Source organism: Calidris pugnax, unplaced genomic scaffold, assembly GCF_001431845.1.
Source record: "Calidris pugnax isolate Ruff unplaced genomic scaffold, ASM143184v1 scaffold118, whole genome shotgun sequence".
NCBI classification, from domain to species: Eukaryota; Metazoa; Chordata; class Aves; order Charadriiformes; family Scolopacidae; genus Calidris; species Calidris pugnax.
In genome coordinates this window covers 4,351,235-4,377,815 of record NW_015090855.1, presented here as the reverse complement: position 1 = coordinate 4,377,815, position 26,581 = coordinate 4,351,235, and the positions used below count along the sequence as shown (strand labels likewise).

Here is a 26,581-nt window from a genome sequence, read left to right as displayed (position 1 = left end):
CCCCCCCCCCCCCGGAAGTACTTCCGGCGCGCCCTGATTGCGTCACGGCGGTTCCCTAGCAACCACCCGGTTGGGGGCGGGGCTAGAGAGACAACGGCGGGAGGGGCGGGGCGGGGCGGGACGGGCGAGTCCATCCGGGCCGCTAAGGGAGGGGAGGCCGGAATGTGCCACCGCGCGCAGGAGGGTCCGCAGCGCCCCCCCGTGGCGGCGCCGCTGCCCCGCCCGCCTCCCAGTCAGCTCCGCCGCGGCGGAACGGGATTTTGTGAGGAAACGCCCCGCAGGACACCTACTTTTGGGGGATTTAGGGCCAAATGAGGTGTCCCCGCGTCGGGCCAGGCTGTCCGCCGCTAAGGAGACACCTCCCACCCTCGGCCCGGCCTGCCCGGGTCAGCTGAGGCAGGAGGGGGCGATGGCAGGGTGTGTACAGCCAGTGATTCCAAAAGTAAATTTAATACAAAAGTTACAAAGCTGACATGAAATGCATTGAACTGTGCAGATAGTAATATTTACAAATGTCGACGTTTAAATAACGGTATAAAACACAGTGACTGCCAAGTGAATGAAAGGGAGGAAGAGGAGGGAGCTGCTTTTTCCACAGACAGGCCGTGGGCACAGGCCCTGGCCCAGGGCAAATGAGCTCTGCCCTCTCACAGCGCTAATTATCCATTTTCAGAGCAGAGACACAGGTACAACATTGCCAAGAAAGGCCAGACTTCGAAATTTCAGATAAAAACATTAAAATAAATTAATTAGGAGAAATACAAGTGATGCAAGCATACAGACTCTGCCCAGATAGTTCCAGGGCCTTCATCGTGGCTGTATTTCAGATCCAGCAAACAAAGAGATAATTTAATGAGTTACACAGATGGACGCAGGGATGGCTGCTCTGAGAAGCCCCAGGCGGCCTGGCCATGGCAGGGGCTCTGGGCGCCCAGCAAGGAATAACATCACCTTTCCAGTTTGTAGGAAGGGCCTGTCCAAAGCCTCTGCATTATCTAGTGACTAAAATAAATCCTGTTTCAGTTGGAGTAATGCTCTGAACAGCTTCAAGTTGTGGCAGAGGAGGACTGAGCCGCGCTCCCCATGGATCTACCAGGAGCCAGGACTTCTCCAAGGCAGTTTTCCTCTGGCAATGTTTGCCATTAACATCTAGGCTACGTGTAGTACCTGCCAGACTTTGTCTCGTAACACATTCATCACATACATATATTAAAAATAAAAATTAGCTTTGCAGCTGTTTTTTTAAAAAGTTGTAATTACAGATTTTGAGTAATGTCCTCAGGAAACAATTGATGATGGGGTATCATAAGTTACAGAACACTGTGCAGCAAAATGTGGAGACTTTACATACCCGAATTAAAAAGAGAGGAAAATTAATTTCTCTGACCTATATAGAAATTAAAAAATAAGAAACCCGTCAGATAATAAAATAATTTTGTTCTAATGCACAGCAAACATTCCTGTCCAGCCATTAAGATGATGACATTTCCAGGTAGGATCTGAACAACAGAGAAGAAAATACAGATTTAATTCTACATATCATCTTCTTCATTTGCTAAAAGTACACCAGCACCCAGGGAGCTGCCGGGAAGGAGTTCTTAGAGGTGACTGAAAGCTGGTGTCATTGAGCTGCTTTTGTCATCCTTGGCTGCCATGTGCCACAGGAGCAAAACCAGTAGAGAGTGTGTAAAATCAGCAAAGTGTCTTTCATTCCATCATTGCTCTAAACTGCTGTGTGTACTTCGAGAGCTCCTCAGTTTGATCCTGAAGCTCCCTGATGGCATCTGTGTTTGGATATTGTATTGCAGCATTTTTGGTGGCAAGAGCCAGGTTTTTCAAGAGGCTGCAAAACCGACTGCTGCTATGGAGAATGTCATTCCGAGCATCTCTTTCTTGAGTTTCCTGGCAGAGAGAATCCACTAGCTTTTGTCCCACCATAATGATCAATTTGCTGTGGGAGATGAAGACTTCAGGTGGCTGGTTGTGGCTCAGACTATTTGTAAATACACCAATTGCCTTGTGAAGTGCAGTGAAACACAGCTTACAGTGTTCAGGGAGAGTGATTTTCTTTGCAGAGTCCTGCTTGCTTTGTGTGACAGTATTTTTTGCAGATGGCAAAACCTGAAAAAAAGGTAAAAAAAAAAAAAAAAAAAAAAAAAAAAATTTGCTGTGGGAGATGAAGACTTCAGGTGGCTGGTTGTGGCTCAGACTATTTGTAAATACACCAATTGCCTTGTGAAGTGCAGTGAAACACAGCTTACAGTGTTCAGGGAGAGTGATTTTCTTTGCAGAGTCCTGCTTGCTTTGTGTGACAGTATTTTTTGCAGATGGCAAAACCTGAAAAAAAGGTAAAAAAAAAAAAAAAAAAAGAAAAAAAAGAAGTAATCTCAGCACAGCAGCACACTATTTCTTCATTTGCTCTACCCTGTATTATTCCCATGTTTCTTCACTTACAGGGAGTTTTGTTAGTTAATATGCTCCAAATTGCCCAGCCCAGGAGTTTCCTACAATCATTTCTCCTTCCATAGAGTACTAAACTTCGAAGTGGTATTTTCTCCTGATTGCCTTTTTTCCCTAAACAGACTTCGCTCAACATAATTTTAACAACAGATAGCACACAAAGTGCTGTAGCTAAACATCAACCCTTTCTACAGTCTGGACTTCAAGCTTTCAGATAGTACAAAACAGTCCAACTTGATCTTTAATGGAGGAGACTTCATGAGGGTTATGAATGATTAAAACTGTACAATAGTGAGAGAATGAATCCTGATACCAGTGCATGTCCAGGTATTTTGAAATACTGACTCTCTCAGCCTTATCCCAAACGGTAGACAAAGGCAAACAAACAAATAATATGATTTTAAACTAGAGTGGCTTGTTACATTAGAGGAAAGCAAATGTTTTGCACGGGTTTTCAAGCAGTAATTCTAAGAACTAGTTCTGGGAAAATGAACTATGAGGAAACAAATCGATCTCTATGTGTGTCCAAATGCAAATTATTTTGAGTTTTAGCAAGCACAGAAATCAGAGACAAGTCCTTGTAAGTAATAGCTTTCAAAATCAGAAATACCTTTGGTTTTGAATCTGTACTCTTCTTTCCTACTTCTTTACCTGAAATGATTTTCTGTGCCTGTTACAAATCAAAATGAAAGCAAAGTTGAAATGGTGTACATAAAATATTTAGATATAAATGTGTTCTTCTCTTATTTCAGGGGGAAACAACTATTTGCTATGCAGCCTTCATGTTACAGACAACAATGGTACATTTATTAAAAGCAACTGTAGGTGTCTGATCCTTCATCAAGATCTAAGACTGAAACCAGTATCTACAAAAAATAACAATTCCTAAATTCTAAGGATAGGCCAGCATTTCTTTGTGAAACCAAGAGGGTTATATTCTTAGTAGGCATTTCAGTAATTCTAAGGACAATGATTCTAACAAACAACAAAAATTATCCCAACAAATACATTTGGTAATTCACAGTAAGAGTTTAATTTATTAAATCAAAGTTTTCTATGAAAGCATGCTTTCCAATATACCTCAAGTTAGACAGTTATCCCTTCACATCAAACAAACAAAATGTACTGGCAAGAAAAGAACTATTAGTCAAAAGGAGAAGAAACAAATTGCTAACTCCCAGCTAAAAGCTGTCTCTCAAATGAATTTAAACAGGCAAGCTAAAAATCCCTTCCCAGTGCTGGCTGCCTGGGTAAGTTCTCAAATGCCAGTTCTCTTTATTACTTAAAATTACTGATGGTTCTACAAGTGCCACCTAGCACTCTAACAAAATCCTGAATTCACAGAAAGTCTGGAAAATAGGAAGTCGTGCAAGCTGAATTTGGCACAAGTGCAAAGACAAAATAATGCTCATAGCTTAATATCTGCAAACAATCAAGAATATAGACAGTAAAATGCAGTTATACTAACCTGTAACTGAACATAATCGCAGTCCTCAGTGGCATTTTCTTGTGGTTTCTCAGAAGAGACTTTACTTTGGTTGGGTTTATCAGGAGCATTTCTTTGAAGTGAATCTACTTCTATTCTTCTTGGCACTATGATTTGTTTTGCCATTTTGTATTCTGGGTGCACTTTTGATTGCTTCGTTTCTGGTTCCTTCTCATTCTTTCTGAAGAGAAGCTTTCCGTTGGCGATGATGATGGATACAAACCTCTTGATGTCATCGGGAATCGTGCGGGCTACCATAACAAAGCGGTCAAGATCATCTGGGTTGTTCTGAGGTTTCCTGAGGATCAAAGCCTCTAGTGACCAGTTGCAGTTGTTTAGAGCTTCTCTTGTTTCCGTTAAGATTTCGGATGAGTTCATAAGAATTTCTAGCTGTTTTTTAATTCTGGTCTGAAGGTTGTTATCAGTGAGGTAAGAGGCATTTACCTTTATGACTTGAGCAAAGGCCAAGAATTCTCCCAGGGATACTTTTATGTGATCGACTGCTCTGTGGATTTCTTCAATGCTTTTCTCCAGGTGCTCTTGTAATCTCCATTTACTGCTCACAAAGATCATTAAACTCGCAACTGAGCTGGATACACTGTGCTGCAATTTAGTCAGCGTCTCTATCGCTACGTCAAGGTCCAGTTTAATTTCTTTGGCAGGCTCTTCTGAGGATGATGTAGAAAAAGACTCAGCAGAAGACTTCGAGGATGTAGAGAGCGTGCTGCTTCTGCTGTCCACGCTCGACACAGATAATCTGTCTTGTTCTGATTTGGCATCTCTTGAGATCTGTGGAGGAGCAGTGTATGCTTGGTCTCCAGAGCTATCACTGTTTTTTTCCATCTCTTTCTTGGACTGCAAAGCGGTGGGCAAACCTTTTGGAATATCATAAACATTCTCTTCATTGATCTGATTCTCAGCCTTTGGGGCCAGGAGACTTGGGGGTACATCACAGCTACCGTTTTGTGGCAGAAGGAGCATGTCCCGTGAGGATGGAACATCATAAAGATGGATATCTGGAAGTGTTAATTTCCGCTGTGTTGGTGGAATATCATATAATTGTGGATTTACAACTTTGGCTTCAGTATTTGTTGTTAGCACCTTGTATCTGGTGGGTGGTGTATCGTACAGCACCTGGTTCTCCAAGGACTGGCCAGAAGGGTTTTGTTTTAATCCTGTTTTTTCAGGTGACACTGGAATATCATAAATCCATTCTGACTTTCGAGGATTTGGCAAAGTGTTGTAGCGGCCCCAGAACTTTTTCTGAGACTCGTTTTCTGAAACATCAGTTTCTCTTTTGGGAGGGACATCATATAACTGCAACAGAGCACACAGAATTTGTAAGCAGTGCTTTATACAGGAAATAAGAAACAAAACTGAATCCTCAGAGCATGCAAGTGTATGCAATTCCAGTAGTGCCAACGGAACTGCACCACAAAAATGCTAGCCCATAATTTTTATCTTCTTTCTAAAATGCACAAGCTGCACGTAGGAAGGTTAAAGTATTTTGAGCACAGGTGATTAAATCACACAGCAGTGTCCCCAACCAGTGAAATCTGTGAGCCCTTCCCTGATTCCTTGGGGGTGGGAAACTCCTATAGTTTTCTGAAATGGCTACAAGAAAAGTGAAATGCCAGTTTATTGGTAGGTGACATTAAACACCCAGTTTTACAGAATGAAGGAGCAAAGACTTTATTTGCCTCTGCATAAGAAAACACTTGATTTTCCAGTGTCCCCACCCACATTCATATGCAAAATATGAATGACAAAAAACAATTAAAAAATCCACCAACAGATGCAACTTACCGTTCTCAAATAACTGCAATGAGTTTAAATTTTGACTTGATATAGGTTTGCTAAGGCAGATACAGATCTTGCCCAATGCCTTAACAATACGGGTATGCACAGCTGAGGTCTATAAACTGGAAATGCGAATAAAAGAGCACTTCTTATGTAAGAAAATCCAGACTGATACTAACGGGCACTTTGGGACAGATGGCACCTGGATGTCTTACAAGCATGAAGCACAAGCATGAGGGAGCACAGGGAGCTATAGGAGTGTGCGGCAACAAGGAAAAAAATGAAGGTACCACTGTGTAATAAAAAATTTTAGAAAGAACTGGCCAGGTCAGATCCCCCCACCTGCAGAAAACATGCGTGAGAAGGGAAGCCCAGACCAGGGTGTTTCAGAGAAAAGCCAGAATTTTCCAAATTTCCCATGGACAAAGAATTCTAAGAAAATTTTATTTTGGAAGCAATGATAAACCGTGTCTCCAAAAGGAAATCTGCTCCCAGTCTGCTGCAGCTGGTCGGTACAATTGCTAACAGCCACAGCGATGTCAGGAATGCCAGCTCCAGTGAGCGATTACTGATATGCCAGTGCCCCAGTTCTGGGTGGCACCTGTCCTACTGTCCTACTGTCCCTCCTGAGCAGGCTCTGCAAGACCAGCCCCTCCAGTTGTGGGGCAGCCATGAACCTACGGCACTTCTCTTTAAATCCACAAAAGCAGGAGGCCTCAGATTTCCTGTCCTGGGATGGTCTGCCCTGAGATCCTGCACCTGAGCCCTGGCACACATGCCATGTGTCAAAATTCTCTTGGATCCTCAAACTGTGCAGGGAACTCAACTAATAAAGAATTTCCACCAAGGCAACTTCTTTGTTGTGAAATTTCAGATCAGCCTTCAAGGGTGGCACTTGTCAAACAGTGGGGATGGGAAGCCTGACCCCTCCCAAAGCCAGGTGTGCTCCCCAAAAAGGTGGCAGTAGAGTGCTGCATGGAATGGGGACAGTTCATTTCTTTCTGCTTAAATATTACAAACAGACATAAGAATTTAGGGTACTGAATTTGCTTTTCATGCTGTCATAAAAAGAAGGCAAGAGATCTTGTTGCCTGCAGTCTAAAAAGCAAATGCAAACACAGTGGTACCCGTGGTCCTGGTAGGTACCCCAGCTACCCAGGAGCCAGATAGTATTTCTCTCTTTTATGTGAGGGACAAGTGAGGGAGACTAAAGGTGTTCTGGTCTTATCCCAGCCATCACCTTGAGAGAGGTTCAGCACACGTGCCCAGCATCATAGTCATGAGAGATTATTCTCTTGTGTCCAACAAGCCATACTTACGTTGCCCACTGGTGAGTCTTTCTGGATAACAGCTCCTGCCTTTTCCGGGCTGGATGGGATGTTGTAAAGATGCTTCTGCTCTTCCTGGAAACCCTCAGTGGATCTGACCAGCAGAGAGCCCTTTCGTGTGGTGGGTGGAGTGGCACCACTCTGGTCAAAGGGAAAAAAAAATCAGGTTGACTTAAATCCTTTTTAAAATCCATGGAATACTTTGGTGGAATCAAAAGCTTTCGGGCCATGGAGTGTGTAGCTCCTAGTTGGGACATCGTGGGTCAAACCCAACCGGTTGGAGAGCTGCTGGAGCACCTTCCATGGCGCTGCACAGGAGGGTGGTGGGCACTAGATGGTGCCAGGCAACCACCACCTGCACTCCTGGCTTTGGCTCCAAGCAGGGATCCACCACTTAGACAAAGTGGGTAACACAAAGAAGTCTGTGGATAACTTGATAATGAATTAGGGTGGGCTCAACCCTGCACTGCCAGGTGCTGTCGAGGAGGGCAAGATGCTCAGGGAGGATCCATGGATGTGCTCCAGCCCCACACACACCTTTGTGTGGTAGGTGATGGGATGTTGCTGGAACCTGGCACCTGTCCCATCCTGGTGACCTGCACAGGCTGCAGTGAGATGATGAGGAACATGGTGACATTCACTCTCCCCAGGGCAGCGTGGTATCAAGAGCAAGATCGTGTAACGAGAGACTTCAGTGGTAGATGCAATCAAAGTGTTGCCCTCACCCTGAGTGCGTCATGGTTACATGATCTCATCCCTTGTATTTTGTTGCCCAGGAGGCCGTTGGTGTGGGTGACACTGAGTTTTTTTTGTACATGCACTACTGACTCTTCTGTAAAGATCTTGAAATCTTCCCAATCAAATGTCACAGAGACAAAGCCCATTTCCTGATGGACAAATCAAGGCAGAGGCTGACACTGAGAAGGGTTCATCTGTTCCCTGGAACTCAGTGATAGTAAAACTGAAAGTGTCTGTTAAAAACGTACCAAATTCAAGACACATTTCTCTAGATGTCTAACAAATTCAAAAGAAAACCGCTTCAGGTTCTGAACTTCCCTAAAAAAAGTATTTAGGTTTCTGCCAAATTTTACAATAATTTTACAGAAACAGGAAAACACTAGCGTTTACCTTAAAATGTATTCTGTGGTCCTACAGGGTGGCAGCTGCACAGGGGGACCACGGTGGGACTCACCTGGGTGAGTAAGGACTCCCGGCGCTGTGTGGATGGGACATCGTACACTTCACTCCTGATATTTGGGACTGAAGCCCGGCACGCTCTCGGGAGAGTAAGGAGGTGCTAGTAGTGGGGAAAAACAATAATGAGAAAGCTACAGGGAGTAGGAAGCTCAGGACATCTTTGAAAACTCAAGTAGTTGAATAGGCCACCATTAGACTAATCACTCTTAAGTGATTAAAAACCTTTCAGCTTTCCGCTGATGGTGACAGACAGGGACCAACCTTACAATCAGGAAGGACACTTTCCCCCTATAATTCCCATTTGACAGCATTTCTGCTTTATTTCAGCTAAGACAAGAATTGGCACATACGACTCAAAGGCAATCTGCCTTACTAACACAAAGGGAGGGGAAAGATTTGGAGAAAATCCAGCTCAGTTATCACTTAAATCTTTAGACTACCCAAAAGCAGAACCACTAAAAAAAAGCCAGCGGGGGAATTTCTACTTCTCCAGTCTCACAGAGCCATTAGGTCAAGCTGTGTTTAGCGGGAGTGAAAGCACCAAAAGGGTACAGGCTGAGACACGTTATTCTGTAGTTATGAAAAATGGTCTCATTTGGAAGGAGTGAACAGTTACCTTGGTGTCCTGTCCAGCTCCATAAACAGAGAAGTCTGATCTGAAAATTACATTGAGTCAATTACAGGCTAATTCTCCTGTTTGCTTAAAACATCATTTTTAGAGCTGTGATGAGATCTGTGGGACAATTAGTTAAGATGCCAAAATATGAGCGTTGGGTAAGGATGTTTATAAAAATGCACCCCCAAATCATGTAGTTTTGTTCATTTTGCCTAAGTTTAGCCTGGCTCTCGGCAGCTAATTTATAAATGGAATATTGTAAATTACTGACCCACGGAAACAGTGCTGCATTACAATAAATTCTGTAAAATTAGAGGTAGCGTTCTCCGTCATGCAAGTGACTGTTGTAGTGACTAAGTTTTGGGGAAATACAGCAGTGGAACAAGACTCCAGCTTTACAACTGCTTGCTTGTCTTTGTGAAAGCGCTTAGCTCTCATCTGAAGGAAGGGAAGGATGGGTGAACACAAATCCCCTCAGCGCTCTGTGATATGAGCCATGGCACTTGCAAACAGAGGCAGAAAAGAGACTTTCCTGAGTAGAAAGGATAAAAGATAAGTGGTAAGAAAGCCATCCTTAGCCCAGGTCTGTTTTCAGATGGACAGATCTTACTCAGTACATAGCAAGAAGGAAACTCACTGAATACCATACCTTACTATCGCTTCGAGAACAAATTATTTTAAAATACTTTCAGTGACAGTAAAGCAAGAAGGTGCCCTGTGTATTAGGCAGCAAATAAAGAATCGACAAGTCTTTTCTATAGAGTGGAAACCCACAGGCTCTGAGGGATTTTGTTTTGTTTTATTGCTTTCAATCAGCTCCCTCAAAGACTCTCAGTGGCTTTCCCCAGCTGCTCGGAGGACAGCTGGGAATGCCAGGAACGTTGCCAGTTGTCCCATAGGATCCAGGCTGGGCGGTGGGGAGCACTGCGGCTCGTTCTGTGCTCGCACAGGGGGTTCAGCCCGAGCCTCCCCATCCATCTGTGTGCACCATGGCACAGCTGGGGCAGGGACAGCTGTGACGTTGTGCAAGAGGCAGCTCAGGCAAGTCTGAGATTCTAAATAATAAAAGCAGGCTAGGGATATTTTTTTTTTTCCTTTCTTTCTCTGTTAGAGTAAACAAGGCTTAGGTAGAGAAACTCATGAAATGACAGAGACACAGCAACAGCCAAGGAGCTGCTCAGTTGGGCCATTCATTTGGATAGAGAATAAGAGATTATATTTTCACCCTGATTTGCTGGCACAACATAGAAAATTTGGATCAATCCTGCATTCAGTTTGCAAATGCCTTCTTTAGGGTTAGGAATGTGGAGAAATCAGATCACAGCAAGTGCAAAAGGGTCTTTTCTAGCCGGTACTCGGTTTGAGCTTGCAGTTACAGTGACTGTACACAAAGGCTGAATACGCAGCTGCAGCGCTGAAAATTAGGTTTCAGTCACCAGAGATGCACTGAGTTTGTCTGTTTTCCAGCTTCCATTTGCCAGGCAGAGGAACCAGCACCTAGGTTTCCACAACTTTCCAGCCAGGCAGCTGTAGTGAAACCCTGGAAAACCAGGTTTGCAATTCCCACACAGGGGACTGGTGGCAGCCATCATCCCATACACCCTGGTCACTGTCTCAGCAGCAGCAAAAACAGGCTGGGAGAGGAATTGATTCAGGCCACACAACCAAACCCTGTGCCCTCCAGCATGTCTGAAGTAGGTGCTCCTCTTCATGCAAGTGCAGTGACAACACTGCAAAAGAGAGAGGCAGCAGCTCTCTGAGTGTGCTGAGGTGCTAGAATCTTACTGTAAATTAGACCGAAGGCAGCAATCACACATCAAAGAGGTGTTTGGGTGGTGTTTTGTTTTTTTTTTTAATTATTACAAATCATCTTCCTGTGCAGATGGATGCAAGGACCCCACATGTGCCCAGAGGACTCTGGATGGACACCTGCTGTAGATCAGAGGAGAAAGTTCTGTGTCTTGTTATTTTAACTGTGGGGTAGGTTTGTAAATCATTTCTAGATTCTTCCAAACAAATGGTATGTTCTTTACTTCCTGCCCTATTTTACAGCTGCTTTAAACTGTCAAAAAATGAGTGACTGCAGAATATAGAGGCTCTCATCTGTTGCCCAGAGCAGCATTTCTCACATATGATATAAACTGTAGTAGAATTGATGAGAGTTTCCTAAACATCATTTATTTGAATGGTTTGCTGCAAATTCCAGTGAAATGCTCAGGCCAACGGCCTTTATTATTTTCCTGCTCCCAGTGATTGTTTTAATAACGTTTGTTACTTTTATATTCTTACCTGGCTTGTTGAACTTTTGGTCCTTTCACTGAGCAGCTGTGCAGCCAAGGCTGGTACCTGGTAGATTCCTTGGGCAGTCAGGGTAGAGACCCTGGCTGGAGATTTAACCCATCCCTCCATCTTCTCATAGGTAGATGATGACACGGTAGGCTTGGGGACGGAGGGGACCTGGTAGATGTTTTGTTGGCCCTGTTGGCCCGCTGGCGACTCTGCGGAGTCTCTCCGGGTGGAAGGAGGCAGGAGGACAGCCTGAGAGGCAGCGAGGAGCTGGAGGCGGTTAGCAGGGGCCAGGCCCTGCCTGCCATGGAGGGAGCATTTCCACCAGCCGTCACTGCCAATGACATTTTGGTCCAGAACCGTCAGGATGTCACCTTTGCGGAAGGCCAGCTCATCGGAGCACTCCGCCTTGTTGTCATATAGCGCCTTCGCCAAGGTGTTCTGGGGAGAGAAGAACATTGGTATTGCACTGTAACACCAATGAGAATCACAGAATCATCAAATAATTTTGGTTGGAAGAGACCTTTAAAGTCAAAAAGTCCGTTACCCTGTCACTGCCAAGTTACCACTAAACCATGTCCCTCAGCACCACATCAAGACATCTTTTAAATTCCTCCAGATAATGATGATACTGTGATGTTTCTTCAGCACCTTTCCCCTCAAGGGTCTTGCAGAGCTTTGTTAATGTTCGTTACTTGCACTTTATGAACATCCCTATATGAAAAATAGGTGATTTTTCCTACTGCCATTCTGTGAATTTTGTCAGAACCTGCAGAGAAAATGCATCCACCATCCAAAAGTAAAAATCATGCCTCCCTGCCTGCTACCCAATTTATCTGAGGACTTCAGCTGCACATGAGAAAGGCTAATTATTTCTTACCTGAAAAAAACCCCAAACCCTTGCTAATTTTCCTTTAATTTTTTTGCCTCTCTGAGAGCCTTGGGAAGACAGACCTTTCAGTAACGTCAACACTAAGGGAGTTACCAAGTGCCCAGTGGTAACACCAGTGGCAGAAATGCTACTGAAGACCCAAGATTGGCTGCGGTACTTCTGAAGACCCAGACCCCAACTGCCTGTGTCCATGTCCACCTCAGAGTAGAGAGTTGGATCCTACTGATTCAGAGCATCCCAGGCCAGTGATTTATGTGACACATCAGCTCTGGGAAAAATCCAATTATGCACACAGTGGCACCAAACCACTGCTGGCCAGCAAGGTTTCTCTGCATCACACAGATGTCATCTGTATCTGACTGTTTCTCTCTCCAGTATATCTTTCAGCATCTTCATAGAGTGCTCTTATTGTAATATTTTTTTTTAGACAGGGAACCAAGGAAGAGTAGAGTAAGCGACTTTTCTAAGACCATAGATAGCAAATATTCATATTTCCTAGCTTCTTCACCACAGGCCTGCCATACCTGTCTCAGCTGAAGCCCATAACTTTCTGGCAATCATGAGCGTCATACCTGTCTCAGCTGAAGCCCATAACTTTCTGGCAATCATGAGTGTGTAGATCACCACATTTTATTTTTAGTGTATTTATTTTGAGTATGCGCTTACTCATTACAAGATAACAGTTAAAAGAATGAGAAGTAGTAGCAGCAGTAAGAGCTTTATTCACCTGGGGAGTTTGTGCAGAGGGTAGAGAGCTCTGTAAGTGTAGTGTTTTTCAGTACAAGATACCAGTTGCTTCCAGCTTTAAAATTAGACCAACTGCGTCCCAGTCAGTGGGACACTGGCCATGTTTCAGTGTTAGTTTCTTATCACAAAGTGCAAGTAATGTCCAAAGAGATAGTACCCAAACAGGAAACGTGATGCCTTGTATTTTTGTCCAGAGCATTTGCTGTAAAGCAACAGCTGGCTCAAAGTTGCAGCAGAAGAAAACCAATTTGTCAGCTCAGCTGATGAAAGTGGCCTGTTGTTAGCAGCAGGTCGTCAGGGTGGCCATGAACAATGGCCCTTTTATGATACATGGGCTTGTCCATCAGCAGCTGCCAGAGATGGACAACAGTCCCATTTACCTTATGGCCCAGCCTGGTTAAAACAGTCTTCTTGCCTTGAACGTGGGAGCCCACTTTCTATTTGGACAGTGCCAAATGCTCTGAACCTGTTGAAGTCAGGCCTTCAGGAATCCCACCACAAAGCGCAGCTCAGGGTGGTTTGGGCTTCACATGATATTGTTGCAATTGTGAAAAAAGGAAAACAGCCAACTTTCCCTATTAGTCATCAGCAACACTTCTAGATCCGGCTTAACATTTGATGCTCTGGGGAGACCTCATAGTGGCCTTTCAATACCTGAAGGGTGCCTATAGAAGAGCTGGGGAGGGACTCTTTGCCAGGAGGTGTAATGATAAGACAAAGGGAAACGGTTTTAAATTGGAAGAAAAAAGATTCAGATTAGATCTCAGGAAGAAATTTTTTACTATGAGGGTGGTGAAACACTGGAACAGGTTGCCCAGGGAAGTTGTGGCTGCCCCATCCCTGGAGGGGTTCAAGGCCAGGCTGGATGTGGCCTTGAGCAACCTGCTCTAGTGGGAGGTGTCCCTGCCCAGGGCAGGGGGGTTGGAACTCGATCTTTGAGGTCCCTTCCAACCCAAACCATTCTATGATTCTATGCCTTCTTGCCGGGCACTATACAGACATGCTGAAGACAGACCTGCTTCTTCAGGCCGAAGAAGATGGGCAGAGGGACACCATCCCCCTTCTGCAAACAGGCAACTGAAACATGAAGAGCCTTATCCAGGCACAGGAAGTTGGTGGCAGAGCCAGGAAGTCTGAACACAGGAACTGAGCCCCCGTTTAGTGCATTAGACAACAAGACTGTCCGTCCCAGATGCACCAACACAAATAAGAGGAACATTTAGTGTGGTTTATAACAAGCTTCTAAATGTTGACGTTTCCCTAGCTAATTCTTTCTTGTGGAAACAGCATAAAGCACACATTATTTGGGCTAATTAATTAATCAACGTATGAAACTAACTAATGAAGTCTAACTTCACATCTTATTTGTTTTAGAGTAAATATGCTGATTTTCACTAGGTCAGAATTTGGCCTGTACACATCAGTGAAAATTTCTGCAAATAATGACTGTAGACTCCAACCTAAGTTATGCACGTGAGGAGGTACCTTCCCATCAGTGATACTTCAGCAACAACAAAATGCAACTGCAGGTATTAGCAGGAGAAATAATTCCAACTCCGGTCTCATTGCTTTTCATAGACATTGCTAGGTCTGCTTTGGGGCAAAACGAGTGACATGAGAGAATGGCCAGGTCAGTGAAAGCTCCATTCAACAGCAAAGGTGTTCCACGGGAAGGTTGTCAAAGCTCAACTGACCAACATTTCATTTGGCAAAGTCAGATGTGTATATTCGGGGGCATTCCACAGAATGAAAAGTTAAATTCTAAACTTGCATCATGAAAGTCATAAACCTTTTCAACAGAGGGGTCTCTTTGCTTGAAGCACAGCACACATTCTGTTGGGTTTGCCAATAAAGCTGTGGAAACATCCAAGGGCGAGTAGCCCACAGCAAGACACCAATCAGAGCAGAACACAGTGGTTCCAATTTTGAAAGGTAGATTTAGAAAAAGCAGGGGATTAAAAAAAATATATATGGTAAGACACCATGGAAAACCTGACCTAGCTGGAACAACAAGTCTGTTTATAGATCATCTCATATCCCAATTGTAGGGCTGGAATAAAAAAGTTTAAGACCTTAAAAAGAGAAGTGATGGAGACAGGTCCCGACCTCCAGACTATAGAACACAAATGAATTAGGAGATTGTCAGACCTCTGCAGGTCAGCAAAGCTCTCAAACAGCAGAGGGGAAAGAGAGAAAGAAAGCAAAACAAAGGTTCTTCCACCTAAGGCAGTGCTAAATTAAATTTCTAGTTTCAGGACAGATGATCAGCATTATAGACCTGGAAAGCAAATCTTTTCCACCAGCTCTCAGTTTCAGTATTGTGTAGAGTGCAATTATTTTCATTCAGAAGTACCAGCCCATCACTGGCAAAACTGGCCAGCCACTGGTACAGATACAATTCCAGATGACAGTGAAAGGCATTAGTGATCTAACTGGCCTGTAGCCCTTGGTGATATTTTTCAGTGCATTTTTAAAAGAGAAACTTAGGAAGGTATTTTAATGAAGATTTCTTATCCTTTTGACTTAGAACTAGTCTCTGAAAGAATTTATAAAAAGAATGTATACAAGCTTTTGTTGCAGTGCAATAAGAGAATGCAAAAAAAAAAATAATCCAAACCACTAAGACAAAACAGAAAAACGCCACCAACATCGTCCCTGAACAGACTCTTCTGTGTATTTTCAGTGCCCACAGCTTGGCAGCAAGTTGCAGAAATTCATTGAAAAACCAATACAAGCAGCACCATATGAAGGACATAACTTCATTTCTGCTGAATTCTAATCCCTCAAAAAACACAGAAGAAAGAACAAGGTGTAAAAACAAACAGGTTTGCCTTTGTATTTTGCACTGTTCTCCTTTGCTCCTCTGTTTACAGGACTATTAATTCCCCTTTATTTCTTGTTTCCTTTCCAAGCATTCTGGTTGCTCACCCAGCCTCTCAGGACCTGAGCACACCTGGGCTGGTGTGGGGGATACCTGTGAAACATTTCTTTTATGTAGTGTCATCACCAAAGCAATATAGGCAATACTGTTCATATAAGCTTCATTAGTTTTTAGGAGTCCCAGCTGTGGATTCAACAAGTATTAGCCCAAGATGCTGAAGCAGATGTTGAAAATCAGTCTAATATTGGTAAAACAAATGGGAACAAACCCACAACAATGGCTAGCATCAGAGGTGCTGATGTGTTTAGCTATTTTATAGGATATACTTAAAAGCAAGCGTTGAACTAGCTGGCTTTGGTACTGGGAAGCACTGCAGCTCCGGCAGCAAAGAGCTTGCTATGGGTTAGCTGGTTTTCTACTGGAGTTTGAGGTGGTACTGAACCCCATTGGTGCTAGAAGAACCTGCTGGAGCCACTGACCTGGGTCAGTTAGGAAAGCTAGGCTGGTAACATCCATGTTCCTCTGGAGTTAATGAGGAGGGTATGGCCCTGCTGAGTAAAGCAAAGTACTGCAAGGTCAGGCAAGGAGCCTCCGCTCTCCCATCTGTGCCCTGTCCCCTCCTGACACCCAGCATCCCACAGGCTCCATCTGCTCACGTTAAGAAATAGGGTTACTGAGGAGCCACTGGATGCCAAATCTGTTCCAATTTGCTTTCCAAAGAAAACTTATTTTTGAGACACCTTTGAGAGAACTCATCCCAGGCTGTGGATTTTGTGATTCCCAATAACAGTGGGAACAATTTTATAGGCAAAAGTTACAGGAGGTTTATGACAGGTGAACTCTTGGTCCAACAGCAGACAGACTTGGTAGACCGTGGCTATCTCCAGTTACCCAGAGGGAGGTTATTTGTAGCACAGCCTCTGGTTCATCTAATGCAGAGTTATTTGTCAGAAGTCGGGCCTTATCTACACTGTCAACTGTCTAGGACATGTGTAAAGAATCACTGTGGCAGCCCCTTTCTATCATGTAAGCAGAAGCATCTCTGACCTGCCATTAACTATAAACAAGTTCTGCATTCCCAGGATCGCAGAGACCTTACGGGATGCTTCGCTAGGAGGAAGCTGTGCTTTGGGGCCAATGGGATCTGTATTTTTATTTTATTACCAGAGGAGCGGAAACTGGCTGTCTAACGCTGTCATCCACGAAATGCCAGCCAGGGCCAGCTGTGTATGGTTCTTCATTATTTTATGTGATCTCGTTAATGCGCCCTTACAATAACCAACATGCAATAAGTACTAAAGCAACACAGATGAGATCAAAGCGGTTTTTCCTTCTTTGACATTTGTTGCTTCTTCCCCATCAGCAGCCCTGAAAAAAGCCTCCCAAGACAAAGAACATCTTAAAAGCCAGTTCATGGCCCCATGAGAAAGCACCTCAGCAGACAGTGCTGTTACTCCTCTCTCACTGAGCAGATTCTAACGAGATGATGACAGAGCACAGAGCTAGAGAACTCTGCAGCCTCTTCCCCAGACACTGTTCTCCCCCATACAGAGTCTGTGACCTCGTTAGAGCAATGCAAATTAGTCATGTATCTTGAGCCAACCTTACTGAATGGATTTACAGTACAAGACCTCTGGTAACACAGGCTCAGATAACTCAGATGTGAAGAAAAGGTTGTGTGCAGAAGGAAGTGTCTCCTCTTTTACTGGGTTGTAGATCAGATGTTACAATAGTGACTCTCCCTACAAATCTTTTTCTATCTTTATAGTTTGTGTATCCTTATCCAGCAAGGCTCCCACTGCAAAACCTAACAGCCCTTGGGAGTCTTCAGAATGAAAGCTGTTAACTCATGTTTATTAATGAAGAGAGGGAAAATTTTAATTAGGAGTCAGTAAAGCTGATAATTATACAAATTTGTACTATTCTACAATATAAAACTCTATAACCTCAAAATGGGAGTGCTCGTACAGACTGACATCTGTGTTCTATATACACGATAAATACCTGTGCTAAGGCACAAAACCTCACTAGTACTGAGATCTCCTGGTCCCTCTCCTGTCCCAGTCCTTATCCTCACCCTATAGTACTTTGCAACAGGAAAAAACCACCCTCATATGCAAATGATGCTAGAAAAATCCTTCACAATTATCAAATGATAATTTGAGCATCCTATCTGAAAGTCTGCCAAAATAATTTCTGTATTCCCCTCTTCCCAGTCAGTTTGTGTTTGAAAACTACTAGGAACTATTCACCACTACATACTATTTCTTGTGACATGGAGGTGCCGTAGTACTTCACAGCACTTCAAATAATAAAATAGTATTTTTCCTCTATTGTCTTAAACTTGCTTCTAAAAAACATATTGAAATAATCTAAAAGAAGAGATAGCTTTTATCGTGGGAGTTTTTATAGATGAAGATAAATATTTTTCAGCTCCATTTTGCACAAAAGAAAATATCTGCAAGCACTTTTACTGCAAGAAAATGGGACTTAAAATATTTGAGGAGAAGGAAAAGATACAACTAAAGGCAGCGGGTTGTGTTTGCTAAACAGTTATGGTCATGCATCAATGACACCCTCTGACATGTTTACAGAACTGTTTCCAGTTAATCTCTTCACCTCCCAACAAAGCTGGAGAAATAAAAATTCTCCATTGCCCCCTGAGCCAGGAACACGCTTCCCAGAGCAGTCCCTTTTCAATGGCCGGCCAAGTCAAGTCAATTTAAGTTTTGCCCATTTCAGTTAATTGTAGAGAGAATTTACATGGTCAACATACACAGAAGGAAGAATAATTTACCTTAAATGCTCAGATTATTAATTGCATGTGCCATCCTTCAAGCTGTGGGCTCTGCATTTGATGTGCAACATTTTCTGTGGCTTGCAGAAGATCCCTCTGGTCATTTACATGGTCAACATACACAGAAGGAAGAGTAATTTACCTTAAATGCTCAGATTATTACTTGCATGTGCCGTCCTTCAAGCTGTGGGTTTGCATTTGATATGTAACATTTTCTGTGACTTGCAGAAGACCCCTCTGGTAGGAAGAATAATTTACCTTAAATGCTCAGATTATTAATTGCATGTGCCATCCTTCAAGCTGTGGGCTCTGCATTTGATGTGCAACATTTTCTGTGGCTTGCAGAAGATCCCTCTGGTCTATCGTTTGTTTGTGTATTTTGTATTATTATTCTGTTTGTGTTATACAGAATTTTCAGATCTTTTTGTACAAGCTTCAACAAGGAACGGATGTCAGGACTTCCTTTTATTGCCTATTCAAAGGATTAATTGATTTTTGGAGGGCGGAACCGGGTGCCAATCATGAGATTTTAAATTCTGAATGGTCAAGTGAGTTTTTGATAAAATAAAGAACAATCGTTTTCTAAACTTCAGGCAGAACCACCTCGATGAAAGTTGTGCAGCCACACATTAGGCTGGGATGGGAATTACAAGCCCAGTCTGTTAATTTTCCCTAAACTCCCATTTCTCTACAAATGTAGTTAATTAAATTCTAGCTGTGCTAAATCCAGCAGTTTTCAGTGTGATCAGGGTTTCATCCCCATTCATAGCATTTTTGCACGTGTGCTCTTCTGCCCAAGTTCAGGGAAAAATAAACTGCCATTTTTGGTATTTAAAAAAACTGAAAATATATATATATATGTGTGTGTGTGTATTTCTGGGTTTTGTTTCCTTCTGCTATCCGAAGGTTATTTGCCCATGTGCACCAGATTACTTTTTTGAATTTTCTACACCTTTTAGTATCTTAACTGTATTTTACTACATTTGTTTCCAAACACGAATTTAAAGATACAGAAAAGTCTGATGAGCGCAAGTTTCTTTCTTCTGCCTCCTGAGAAAGAGGTGCTTCACAGAGACCCGTCAGAGCAGGGTCCCTGCTCTCCTTCCTCCACCTGCCCAGGGAACAGGCAAGAAGTTTCCAGGACAGGGTTGTCAGGAGCAAAGAGCAAGTTTTTTGTTTGCAGCGACTGCTGTGTATTCTCCCTCCTGGGCACCCCAGCGTGACGGGTCGCTGTCCCTGCATCCATCCCATCTGACCTGCAGCAGAGTTTCTGCCCATTCCCCGGACACAGCAGAAGTGACAGCAGCTGAGGAGGTGGTGTGTGCTCAGGGTGGGTGTTCTCTGATTCATAATGAATCAGCGACACCACAACTCCCCAACGCCGCCGCTTCCTCCAGCTCTCTCACTGCAGTCATCTGTCCAAAACCCGTTCATTCTTTTTTAAGACCACCCTTTTGCACAAAGCTTCATCTATCTGAAATGTTAACATTTCTTTTGGAAGAGAAGTGGGTGGTTTTTTCCCTTGCCCTAATCCCCAGCAGCATCACCCTTCCCGGGCAGCAGCTGGACACTGTCATTAAGGCAGGGCACAGGGGGACCCCGCAGACCCTGCCCCGAGTCCCAGCTGCCAGAGATCAGCTGTAACCTCAGCCTGAAGGACCCAGGCAGCCTCTCAGCCAAAGCAGTCCTTGCTTAGCACAAAGCAAACTAATTGCTGGGTCCTGCGTGTGCTGGAAATCTGGGCAAAATCATCAACATATGACTATAAAATCCATTTGATCCATCCACTGATTCCCCCCTCCTCCCAGAGCAGAGCATTATTTCCTAAAAATGAACACTGCCACCACTCCTTTCCTCTTTCGAGCTTCAGTTCTCTTTGCAGAGAGCACTGCAGGACGTGGTCAGTCGTTATCCTAGAGCACACACACTTTCCCAGGCTCACGCAACTCATGTTGAAATTACTTGACATTTTTTTCATCAAAGAGTGACTCAAGTTGTGAAAATATTTCCATACCCATTTTCTAGTAAAAAAAAACCATAATCTTTTTTGAGATCATGTGTGACTCAAATGTTAATTTTTTAACCTCGTTTTTTCCAAGAAAATATGGAAGGCAAGGAATATCCTAATTGCCAGCCAGGGTCATTCATGGTAATCTTTTTAATAAGGCATATTATTGCTTAATATCTCCAGTACAAAATCTTACCCTTCTTAACCACACTGTTGTTCTTGATAAACCATTTTTTTTTCCAGCTTAACAACTTGGATTGTATTAAAAAAAATTAAGACCATGTGCTGTCAGTGACATGCAAACAAGATCAATGGCCACTTTGAAAAGCAATCCTCCTGGCAGATGCAGATTTTGCACTATCTACACCTCCACTACAAATGAAACAAGCAAAGCCATTAAATCAACAACAGAAATAAAATAACCCAGTACTTACATTGACCTTCATTTTGTCGTCTCCTGCTTCCCTGTTACTCCATCACCTCAGGAGGAGGAGGAGGCTGCAATCTCCCCCAGCCCAGTTGAATAGATGAGGCAGGAGCAGTGGAGGGTCTGGCTGGGAGCCTGGAGAGCAAATGCCCAACCTCCTTCCACCTCCTGCTGCATTTGCTGGGAGCCCCAGAGGAGAGCAGCTATTAGGGATGAAGGGAGCTAATTACGTAGCAAAATTATCTGCAGGGTGCAATTGGCCTGCAGCTGCTGATGCTAATGAGGGCCTGGTGCAGGACACACAGATGTCCCTCCTGCAGAGACCCCCGGGGAAATGCCTTTTCTGCTTTCCAACTGCATCTTAACAGGAAAACCCAGGGCAGCCGGGATGAACCAGAAAGCCAGGATTGGATTTTAAAGCATTTTTGTGGCATCATTTTTTCCTCCTGTTTTTTTTGAACTTAAAAGCAGTTCGATATACTTTTGAAATTTTCACGTTCAGAAAACATTTTTGCAGCATCATTTTTTCCTCCTGTTTTTTTTTAACTTAAAAGCAGTTTGATATACTTTTGAAATTTTCATGTTCATGTCTCTAGAAAACTGAACCGATCTCATTTGTAATTACATAAATCACAGCAAAATAATCACACCCTTCAGAGGCAGAAAACACGAGGAGGAAAGCTAAACATTAATGGCAGCTGAAGGGCTTTGTTTCTTTGATTATTTAAAAAAGTTCTTTAATATTGTTAAATAACAGTGTTATTTAAAATCCTCCATAGTTGCTCTTTGCTCAGCAACAGCTCTGCCCAGGTTATGCTTATGCAAATACACAGGTTTTACTGCTTTGTACTTGTGAATATCTTAGGGTTTGCAAACTTTTACTGGTTGTGCTTTTGTATCTGCTGCCTTTTCTTTGGCAAAAGCCTTTTCCTTCCTCTTTCCACGGTAGCTTCAAGATGAAATTAGACACTCACTCCCAAACCCACAATCACGTAACTAGAAAAGCAATAGTCTTTAATAGAAAATGCTGAATTGAAAATGCTTTCTCAACAAAATCTACACCTCAGGGCTGGGGCTGGGAGCAGACAAGCAGTGACACCATTGTCCAAATGGGAAAGAATTCCTGGCACAAAGCAGCTCATTTGAATGCCTTCAGGGGTTTTCTTTTCTCTTTTTTTTTCTTTTTTTTTTTTTTTTTTTAAATATTACAACCAGCAGTTTTACTAATTTGAACACTCCTCACAGAAGATAAGGAACAGCCCGTCACTTACTGCCCTGGAATTATTCAGGTGCTACAAGCATTTGAAACCACCCAGAAATACAAGTAAGAAACCCACAACTTGTGGCCACGAAACTATTTTCAAATACAATTAAATGTTCTCTTGAACTAATCCCACACGGGCCCCTGCCATGCCGGGGCAGGAGGACCCTCCACAGACCATGGGTGACCCATGCTGGGACAGGGACCCCCCAAGGGACAGGGGCCATGGGTGTCCCATGCTGGGACAGGGAGGGAAGAGCGGAGAAAACCGGGCAATAATCACGGAGCAGCAGCAGCCAGAGACCTTTTCCCCATCCCCAACCTCCTGTGCCACCATCACCTCCTTGAAGGAACCGAGGTGGACCGGCCCCCGCACAAAAATAAGGCAGGTTGAGACTAGGAAGGGGGAGAAAAGGTGTTTCCTTAAGTGCTTGCTTAATTGTTTATGGTTTATTCTTTCTCAGTTGCCCAAATCAGTGACTAGAAGTTGGTGGTAACTGGCAATAAGTTACATGAGTTGAAAATTCTCAGGGTTGAGAATGTTTTGTCCGTGACAGAACTAAAGTTTTACCTCTGAGATTTCCCCAGGAACACGGGGCATCACATCCGCTTCCACCCGACTGCATCCCTGAGAACGGCCCCAAACTTAGTGTCTGAGGCCTGGGAAAATGGAGACTTCACCATTCTCACCAGAATTTCCTCTTGGCTGGCTGAGTAACTCCTTGCTCAATGTATTAGCTCTGGCAAATCCTATTTTGAGACACGTATTTGCTCCCAAACAGCGTTTGAGGTGGAGACCAGGGGTGGCAGTGGCACCCCAGAGCCACGGGGCTGTAGGTGCCCACCCCCGGGCTGCAGAGGAGCTCACAGAAGCACATCTCACTGTCCTTCACGCAGGTGTTTATGGACGAGATGGGAATAAGTAAACTGAGCATTTTGAAAGGATGGATAAAATTCAGATCAACTTAATGTGTGTTTAAAAAAAGCTCCTCTTTTTCCTTTGGCAGCAGCCCAGCAAATGTTGTCAAACGGTGCGAGAACGGTTTCCCAAGTGCAGCCTGTCACACCGAGTGTGTTTTACATTGCACCAAGAGGTGCAATGTTTCCTGTACAGGCTCTGTGGCAGGTGTGGATGCAACAAGAAAGCAGTAACATCAGTTCTCTGCCTGTGCTTACACGCTGGGTTCATTTTCAGAAACGGTTTTCCTGGTGAAGGTGGAAGAGCTGGGGCACAGCGGTGATTGCGGAGCGTTACCTGTCAGGGCAGAGCTACTCATGGTTGGCACATGGTGCTTCAAGAAGTCCAGGTAGTAGAAAAAATACATCTGTAGTATTTTCATATTAAGTATAACATTCAAACATTACAATAAACAGTATTGCTAGGGTAGTATGAACCTTATAAGCAGTTCAAAAATGATACTGCAGAAAGAAATTTGACTTTTTCAGTTGTTATTTCAGCTGAATTTGACAGGGTGTGCCATGGCCGTGTCCAAAGATCTCACAGCAGAAGAGGAAAGCAACTTGCTATCATTACAGTTCTTTAGCCATTGGCGATCCACTTAAGAAAACTGAAAAGATCATACCTAGAAATAGAAACTCTTCTCTGTGTAGAAATGAAAAATGTCATGCATCATTTTTTTCAAACATAAAAATTAGTCCTCTTATCTTTACGTGCCTCAACGGAAAATTTTGAGCGCAAAAAAATGACTCATTGAGCTAGTACTCAGCTTTGTTCCCCCACTACGTTGTATCAAATTTCCAGGAGGCAGTTTATTTACAGTAAACATTGAGATCATAATCCAGGATGAAATATAATAATTCCATTACGTTGCTTATGAGACTTGTAGAGTAGGACAGTCAAGGCACTGACCTCAATCAAGACTTCAGCATTCTCTAACCCTTACAGCTGCAGCAGGGTATTTTATCTATGTATCTATATAAAATTATACTAGATGCAATACAAATATACAAATAAATGTAAAAAACATTAAAAGCTAGTTCCAGTCATTCAAAAGAAACAAATATAGTGTTTCAAAATTCCTTCTGTTTTGCGTGTAACGTAGGGAAATTATCTCTCACCCAGCAGGTCCCTGGACTGTCACAGAAAGTCCCTGCAACACACCCATGTCTCTAATGGCACTACAGGATAGCAGTAAGTCAGGTGGAACCTTGAAGTTATATATTTATTGTTTCATAATTGTGTTTATTCACAGGTATTTCCTATTTAGCAATCCTGCTTTATTCAGAGTCCTCTCCAAGAAGACATTTTTTCCAGTTATTAGTTTTGTCACAACAAAAAGTGCAGGGAGACAGTAGGTACCTGAGCATCAGAGAGAGCCCTCCGTCCACCTCGGGACGAGAAGACCAAACGTATCCCACACCCCCGAGCATCAGCCTGAACTCAAACTCCATACCTACTCTAGGACCCTTTTATCTTAATTGTTAATATGCTGTATTAAAAAAAAAATAAACCCAGACATACCTTTGCAGTTCTGTTGGTTCTTGTGTTTTTATCCATGGCTGTCATCCAGCGGCGGCGTCACTTGGAGCAATAATTACGGCAGGCTAAAGAGAATTCAGCTTTGTGCAGTCACCGGGTGGTAGGAGCTACGTCTCAAGAAAGCACATCTGACAGCTCTACTCCTGAAGGCATTTAGGAATTTATAGAAAAAATTCTCATGAAAGACAATTTCTGTGACACCAGGTAAGATTAAAAACAGCAGAATGCAAACCAGAAAAGCCCTGTTAGCATCTAAAAGTGAGAAAAGAAGTCTGTCTGCGAGTGGAATTTTCCTTGATCTCTCTTGTCACCAACTTGTCGCAATTAACCGCAGTCAGAAGTGTTACCCTTCTGTTTTGCTGCATGTTCCTGTATTTCCTCTTTCAGCAGCGCAGTGAATACAAGAGCACTCCGCACCACCGGGCTGGTGACACGTCCCAGAGAAATAAAACTGCCACAAGCATCTCAATTTGGGATTTTGAAGCCAACATTTTTGGCACCTTCCAAACCCGTCTCAATGCTTATGGCACCGATGCCATTTTTTGTTATAAAGGGGCTTTGTGAAAACCTGAAGCATCACTGTCCCTCCCTGGGAGGGGGTGAGTGCTGGGCAAGACTCCTCCTGGCTGCAGCGAGGCTGAACCAGGAACACAAGCAGATGTGTGGGCTCCTGCCCTGCAGCACCCCGCTGCATTACACTGAAGGTGTCTGGAGGGTCCCTTACAGCCACCCAGAGAACTTCCTAACCTGAACTGCAGTTTCCTGAGCTGCTTTTCCTTTACTGCACTTCAGTTTTCCCTGGGTCATAGGGCAGCTCTGGTGGAAAGACAGCCGCCGTGTCCAGGGAATATTTCATAGAATCATAGAATGGTCTAGGTTGGAAGAGACCCTTGGGATCATCGAGTCCAACCATCTCCCCTACTCTACAAAGTCCTCCCCTACACCATGTCCCTTAGCACTGCATCTAAACGGCCCTTAAACACAGCCAGGGATGGGGACTCCACCCCCTCCCTGGGCAGCCTGTTCCAATGCCCGACCACTCTTTCAGTGAAAAATTCTTTCCTAATGTTCAGTCTAAACCTCCCCTGTTGGAGCTTGAAGCCGTTCCCTCTCGTTCTGTCACTAATTACCTGTGAGAAGAGACCAGCACCAACCTCTCTATAGTGTCCTTTCAAGTAGTTGTAGAGAGTGATGAGGTCTCCCCTCAGCCTCCTCTTCCTCACACTAAACAGTCCCAACTCCCTCAGCCGCTCCTCATACGATTTGTTTTCCAGCCCCCTCACCAGCTTCGTTGCCCTCCTCTGCACTCGCTCCAGCACCTCCAGATCTCTCTTTTATTGAGGTGCCCAAAACTATTTGTCCCTGACCGGTATCCCGATCTCTCTTGGATTGAGGTGCCCAAAACTATTTGTCCCGGACCGGTATCCGCTGTTAAGTAGAAAGTTTGGAATCTGTGTCAGTGGGTGGTGAACCAGCCTAGTTCCAGAAGTGGCCTTTTAGGAAAGACTTTCCCTAGAGCCAAGGAATGCTGAAGGCTGAAAGATATAAAACTGTAATTATGATTTTTCTCCAAAGGTCCTCTGTCTTCAGGTTGTCACGGCTCGTTGGCCCCAGGTGTTAGTTGTGGCATCACCTCCCCACGCTTCCACAATAGCATCTTCCGAGGAGAGGCAAGAGAAGGCTACATGCCAGAGGGATACAACGGACCTTCAGTGAGGTGCTGAAGACTTTCTTGAGGAGGTGATAAACCACAAGGATGACAGTTTCCCCGAGCAGAGCAGCTCGCTGGGACGTAGCTACCAAGACCTACCGACTGCAAAACTTGTGAAGGGCAAGCGACCGCGATGGGATTTTAATTGATGAAATGGAGATTCTAGGGGTGAAGCCCCTCTGAC

At 43.8% G+C, this 26,581-nt stretch overlaps 1 protein-coding gene across 1 annotated transcript; it reads right to left on the bottom strand.

Annotated features, from left to right (window-relative positions):
- Positions 1 to 465: 465 nt before the first annotated feature.
- On the bottom strand, positions 466 to 24,977 carry CASS4 (Cas scaffolding protein family member 4). The gene is made up of 7 exons (XM_014943648.1): positions 24,669 to 24,977; positions 11,177 to 11,614; positions 8,267 to 8,371; positions 7,066 to 7,215; positions 3,929 to 5,263; positions 3,071 to 3,130; positions 466 to 2,121 (listed from the first exon to the last, which is right to left on the bottom strand). The coding sequence occupies exons 1-7, from the start codon at positions 24,711 to 24,713 to the stop codon at positions 1,708 to 1,710; spliced, it is 2,547 nt and encodes an 848-aa protein (XP_014799134.1). The 5' UTR covers positions 24,714 to 24,977; the 3' UTR covers positions 466 to 1,707.
- Between the last annotated feature and the right edge of the window lie 1,604 nt (positions 24,978 to 26,581).